Here is a 7,229-nt window from a genome sequence, read left to right as displayed (position 1 = left end):
TTATAGTTGAAAAGAGTTGTCATTCTTGTGTAGGGTATTAAATTAAAGTATCAAAGAAATGTTCACTTATGTTCATTTGGTTTGAGGAATTTGAGTTTGGGAATGGATGCTGTGTTTGGTTGAATAATTTTGAATTTAAGAATAGACTTTGAATGAATCAATTTAAATTACTTTGAATTTAAAGTTCTTTTTAATAAAATTCATCGCTTAGTTACATGAAATTTTTGTAGCGATGTAATACCTGGATGTTGAGTTTGATCAGTGTTAGGTCAACTCCTATTTATGGATGAGCTGGTGCTAGGTTATTTGATTGATTGAGCAGTGTTTAGACTATACCTGTCATGTACAGTTCTTTTCGGGAGTTCACTTGAAAAAATTATAATGTTAACGTTGTTTACTCCAGGGAAATATCAAATTGTTGAGGGGCTTAGGAGTTGACGGATTCTTGAGGTGCAATGTAAATATTAACGCTACAGTTAAATGTAATTGCTTTAGAAAATTTTTCAGAATGAATGACCATTAGGAAGTCACTTATGGTTCACGTAAATGAATAAAAAACGTACTAGCTAGATGTATGATAAAGAGTATTTGAAATATTGAAATGATGAATTTGTCATTTACGTTAATTTTTGAAAATTTTAAAAATCCATGGAATTGCCAAAATAAATTTATTGATTTAATAAAGTAATTTGAGACAGACTAGCTCAAATTCCTCAAACCAAATGGGGTTCTAAATGAATTTAAATTATATTGGATCTTACTAAATTAAAATATTGAAGAGATTTGAAAATATGAAAAACTTATACTAAAAACTAGTATATGGACGTTATATGCAATGTTTTGCTCATAGAATAAGTTTTCAATCTGATTTTTAAAGATATTATATGTATGTAATTTGATCTTTTCTTGAAATAAATATTTCTTGAAATGAAAATACTTAACAGATAACAAATGAAATTACTATGGGCAATACAATACTATATCAATATAATACAAATATAGCTCATGAACAAATAAAATCTCACGTTATATAGTTTCACATATCATATGTAACAATTATTTTAACAAATGATATATTCATATATGCTATACTTTAAAGTATAGACATATAATACATGTTTTTATTTCACACAACATGTGCGGTGTGAAATAGAGTCATGTGCTATTTTTATATTTAATTTGTGCTGAGGGATGACAATCGATCGTGCATAGACCCGACGTGAATACATATTGTTGAACCGGAGATCCAATTTGGATCTGACTATACTCGGACCCGATCATACCCAAACCTGTTTCGATTTATAGCCAATAAGACCCGATGGACCTGAAATATTTATACAATTCATCAAACTTTAACTTAAAATTGGATCTGAACCGACAAATATTAAATTATATTTATCTATTTTAATAAAAAAAATTATAATAAAATAAACAAATCAAACTTTAAAAAATACTTTTAATATAGTTATATTATTATAAATTATGTTCTTTTCATACATATGATTGCTATATTATTAATATATTAAATGGATCCGGATCGGGTCATTGATGTGTCGTTATGCCCAAGTTCGAGTTAGACTTGGTTTGTTTGCTACTTCGATGAGTTGTATGGAAATTTTGCTAGGCGTATTTGGAGTCAAATGCTAGGATTTGATCTACACTTCTATATATAATTAATTCAATTTCTTTGTAATTTGTCTAATTTTTTTTATTTTTGCATTGTCTAAGTAGGATTCACCTTAGACCCTAGACTCAATCCAAACTTAATTAGGATATACAATATCTTACCCGAATAATTAGATTCGATCCTAAATAAATATATCAGAACCCGGTCAAGTCTCATTATACCCGGACCCATTTCCATCACTATTTATGATTGTAAAATGACACTAAAAAAAAATAGTATATTTGTAACGGAATTCCGTTACTAAATATCACATAGCTAACGTAATTCCATCATTAATTCCGTCTCTAATATCATTAGTAACGAAAAAAGTGAATTTAATGACGAAAAAATTTCATTATAAAAATGATATTTTATTATAGTGTGATAAAAGGTATGATGTGTGGGATTAATAAAATAGTTTTCCTATATTTATGTTTCTAGTTCCTACTGTTGCAGTTTTCTTCATGTATTAAAGTTTGATTAAGCCAGCAGACAAGATTGCGAGTCATTAAGAGTTGTATAACTTAAACCAACGATAAACCCGTGCTATGCACGTGTATATAATTAAAATATTTAAAAAATAATTAATAAAGTATAAATTATTACTATTTTAAAATAATGTGTATATTTTACACAAACATATATGTATATTTAAATGTTAGTTTTAATATTTAAATATTTAAGAAAAATAAAAATGAATAAATTTTTAATTTTAATTTTAATGTAAATTAAATATAAATTGATAAAATTATTATCTACATAATAAATGCGAGTCTAGTGTTTTGCATAAAATACCCAAATAAATTTATTATTAAATAATCAAAATACTAATTCAAAATTATAAAATTGTATAATACATCCAAAACAAATATGCAAATCAAGTTATACTCAGCAAGAAAATAAATAAATAAAAACAATAGATTACTTATCATTTTTTATATTCTTTTTCTTTTATGTATTGTAACAAATTACACATTAGAATATCTACAAAATATGTATATATATATACTAGAAATAAAAAAAAATTAGTTTTTACATTTAGTTTTACTTTATCGGAATAGTAAATACTCCCTCAACAGCTAGATAGTATACATAGGACAAAAATTGGGGTATTCTCAAGTTATATCACTACATTTCACGGACTTTTCAAATTATGTCCCTCTAATATAATTTTGTAAAATATATTCTTAATTTTTACTAATCAACATCAAATATAATTTAATTATCAAGTAGAGAGTAACTAGCGGGAAGACCCATGCGCACAGTGCCATTAATAAAAAAAAATATTACATTATATTATTTATTTCAAAATATATTATTATAATTTTTTTATTAATTTTATATTTATTAATAATCATAATATTTTATAATAAAATAGTAATAATAAAATAAATAACAAAGAAATAATTTTTTTAAGAAAAATAATATTATTTAAAATAAATTTTAAAAATTCAAATAAATATCTAATAATAAAAAATATGATTTGCTTTATATATTTGGAATAAAATATGTAATATAAATTAAGTTGTGTAAAAACACAATTATACTTTCTAAAATATAATTATATATAACACTGTAAATGAATATAAAATATAAATATTATATCATTGATAATTACTAAAAAAATATTATATTTTTTATATTATAACTTGAGAACTGCATTTTTTTTTCTTGTGATGATATTAATGTTTTTAAAATAAAAATTAATATACTATATAATTAAAAATAAAATAAAATATGTATTTAAATAGTTTAAATACTATTTTTTTTCAATAAAATATATAATATGAATTAAATTTGGTAGAAAATAAAATTTTATATTTTAATATAATGAAAGAAATATTTAAACTATCAATTTATAATTTACAAAAAAAACTGGATAATCTATTGTAAAATCAATCTCCCAATAATATAAAAATTTAATTACAATATCATTGCAACAAAATTTGTACAGTTAACATAGAAAAAAAAAAGGAAAAATAATAATACCAACTTAATTTACAATTATAATCAATTGAATCTTTATACATTTTCTTTCTTTTTTTGTTATTTTTCCTTTCAATTTGACAATTTTGACGAATAATTTTTAGCATCCGACATCGTGAAAAAAAGATTGGAAATAAATAAAAAATCTAAACAAAATTTAGAAGAATAATCAAACAAACAAAAATTCCAATCTATCACTCGAACAAAAAAAATAGTAACAAATCATTCGGCAAACAGCTTTGATGTTTAGACAGTCTCTTCGGATCCTAACTTTTTATCTGTCCTCTTTTTTTTACCATGATGATCCTGTAAATAAATCAAAGAAAAGAATATTAGATGTAGTGTAAGTGCATCGATGATAATAGTCAATTTGATCCGATAAAGATATAAAATAATAAATTTCAATTTACCTATTATCCGCTAATATTGAAAACCACTAAAAGAATAAAAATTAAAATAAAATATAGTTTAATATAAATTATAATCAATTGAGAATAATGTTTAATAAAATAATTGTTTAGAAGAAAGTCCTTTTCAGATCTCAACTTTATGCATGCAAAAACAACGCCAAAAAACAAACAATTTAAAAAGTAAGAAAGAAAAATCTAAAAATTGTTCAGTTTTACCCTCCAGCAAATAACTTCTGATATTTTAGAAGGTAGATGTTAAGGCTTATTTAGATCCCAACTTTATGGGTGCGCAGAAAAAACACAACAAAATAAATAATTTAGAAAAAACCAAAAAATCTAAAAATTATATATATAATATTATATATAAAGAATAATAACAAAACAACTCAATATTATCAATAAAAAAATATTATCAATAAAAAATTTATTATAAAAAAGTATTTGAGAGATTCAAATTTTATGGCTGCTCAAAAAAACACAATATTTAGAAAAAGTCAAAAAAATCTACGAACTATAAATATATATATATAATATTATTAATAAAGAAAATAACAAAACAATTCAATATTATCAATAAAAAAATTTATCAAAAAACCAACAATTCATTGTAATATTCTCACCATTTAGTCGCATTACCCTTTCCTCTACTAACATTGAAACCACCATCCCACTATTTCAAAACGATCATTTACACCCTCTATCATTTATTTTGATAATTAAAAAAAAAACAATAAACTCTAAATCTAAATCTAAAAATAAAAATTAATATGTTATAATTAAAAAAAAAAAAAACTAAAAGGATTATAGAATTTTACAAAAATAATTAAAAAAAAAAACTAAAAGGATTATAGAATTTTACAAAAAATATAGGTCCAATTTTGAGCTCTTTTATATATATATATATATATATGATATGATTAGTGAATAGTTATGAATTTTCTCTCTCCTCTCTCTTCATTAATATTTTTCTTATTATATATATATTTATTTAAGTTATTATTATTATTATTATTATTATTATTATTATTATTTGCATTAATTTATATTAACAGTATTCCTTCCGTTCCAAAAAGAAGTATCTATTTGTTTTTTTTTACATAATTTTAAAAATATTAGTATTATATTGGGATATAGTATGAATAAAGCAAAAATGACTAAAATAACATTGTGATATAAAGGTAATGACATTCGTGTAATATATTATAAATTGTAAGGGTATTTGTAATGTTAGTAATATACTTTGTTACGAGACGGACTAAAATGGAAAAATAGATATTTTGTCACGGGAGAGAGGGAGTATAAAATAAAATAGAATTATTTCAAAGTATTGAAACAAAACAACAAAAATAAAAACATAAAAATAAAGATTTAATTTCAATTGAATCTACCAACAAATTATTGAAGTTATTTTTTACTTATGTATAAAATATTTTATGTTTTTTATTATTATTATTTTTGAAGAATCACAACTTATAGAATGGAATTTTTTTGTTTTTTATTTTTGCGGCTTTACACCAATTTTCTAGTTGTAATTAATTATGAATGAATATAATATACAGTAGAATCATACACCATAATATGTATTTCTTTATGTATGAAGCAGAAATGCACCAGCCACCACATCCTTTATCCAAATATATTACATACTTCTCAATTTGCCCCATATCTGCTCAACTATATGTATATATATATATATATATATATTGCTGTCACTATTACGCTGCATCTGTAGATGGATATGCATATATATGTAAATGTAAGTATTAGTCTCAATTGACCGGCTGGAATACCACTGGAATTGGACTCACATCAACAAGTGCCAAAAGCTGCACTTCATTTCTGCTGTCGCCGTAGCCGACGCCATAGGTTTGCACGGCGACGTCGCAGACATCGTTAGGGTCATAGACAAGGTTGTAGATGTTCCTTTCCTGATATCTCTGTACCTTTCTGATCTTAAACCAGGTTCTGATGGTATCGCAACCCGGCTTCCCTTGTTCTCCACCAAGTGTTACTAATTGCTGCCCGCCTTTATTTTTGTCCGGCGGCGCAACCTGCCACAAGGAGCTATTGACGCAGGGCGGGGGGTTAGTATACTGGATGGTGACAGAAACATCGAGACGAATGGTACCTTCGCGGCCTTTTGCTGAGAGAAAGCTCACTGGAGAGGCGATGGAAGAAGATGAGCTTATGGCGACATAAATGGGGCATCCATCGGGGCCTGCAGTGCTGGGTACAATGGCGTAGTTGCTGATGATATCGTATATAAAGTAACCTCTTCCGGGTCGGAGGCTTTGCCCGTATATGTCGATCACTGCATCTTGCGGATATGGTGGTGGATCTGCAAAGGCTGAGGGACAAAAGGCGATGATGAAGATGATAATAGAAGATAAGAAGAAAGCATTAATGGAGAAGAGAGTCTTCACCATCCCCATTGATAGATTTTAGGGTTATTGTTAAGAGAATTATGGAAGGTTGATGTTGATGATGATGATGAGAAGAGAGAATGGTGTGGTGTGTTTTTATAGTTGAGAGAGTTAGTCATTCTTGTGTACTGTGTCAAATTGAAGTATTAAGGTTGTGTTCTTTGTGAATTTTACGGATAATATTCAGAATTTTTTTTTTCTTAAAAAATATCAAATCAAATAATTATATATATTTTTTATATTATACTACAGATTTATTCTACATTCAAAACATCACATCAAACAATTATTCAAATTCAACTTTTTACTATTCTATCGATCCAAACCCAAAAACTCAAACCCAAAAACAAATATACCCTAAGAAATGTTTACTTATGCTCGTTTGCTTTGAGGAATTTGATTTGGGAATAAATGCTGTGTTTGGTTAGACTTCAAATGAATGAATTTAAATTACTTTGTATTTAAATTCTATAATTAAAATTCATTGCTTGGTTACATGAAGTATTTGTAATTATATAATACCTGAGAGTTGAGTTCGGCCCGTGTTAAGACAACTCTTATAGATGAGTAGGTGCTAAGCTATTCGATTGATTGAGCAGCTTTTAAATGTATTGATCAGACTATACATGTCGTGCACAATTCTTCAAACCAAATGGGGTTATGAATGAATTTGAATTATATTCGATCTTATTAAATTAAAATATTGACCAGATTTGAAAATATTACAAATTTATAATAAAAAAT

At 25.5% G+C, this 7,229-nt stretch overlaps 1 protein-coding gene across 1 annotated transcript; it reads right to left on the bottom strand.

Annotated features, from left to right (window-relative positions):
- Positions 1 to 5,831: 5,831 nt before the first annotated feature.
- Positions 5,832 to 6,494, bottom strand: LOC127255136 (kunitz trypsin inhibitor 5-like). Its single transcript, XM_051280529.1, has one exon. It carries the CDS (start codon positions 6,492 to 6,494, stop codon positions 5,832 to 5,834), a length of 663 nt encoding a protein of 220 aa, XP_051136486.1.
- Between the last annotated feature and the right edge of the window lie 735 nt (positions 6,495 to 7,229).

Source organism: Andrographis paniculata, unplaced genomic scaffold (genome assembly GCF_009805555.1).
Source record: "Andrographis paniculata isolate CXL003 unplaced genomic scaffold, ASM980555v1 Contig53END, whole genome shotgun sequence".
NCBI lineage: Eukaryota > Viridiplantae > Streptophyta > Magnoliopsida > Lamiales > Acanthaceae > Andrographis > Andrographis paniculata.
This window is presented reverse-complemented; position numbering and strand designations above follow the sequence as displayed.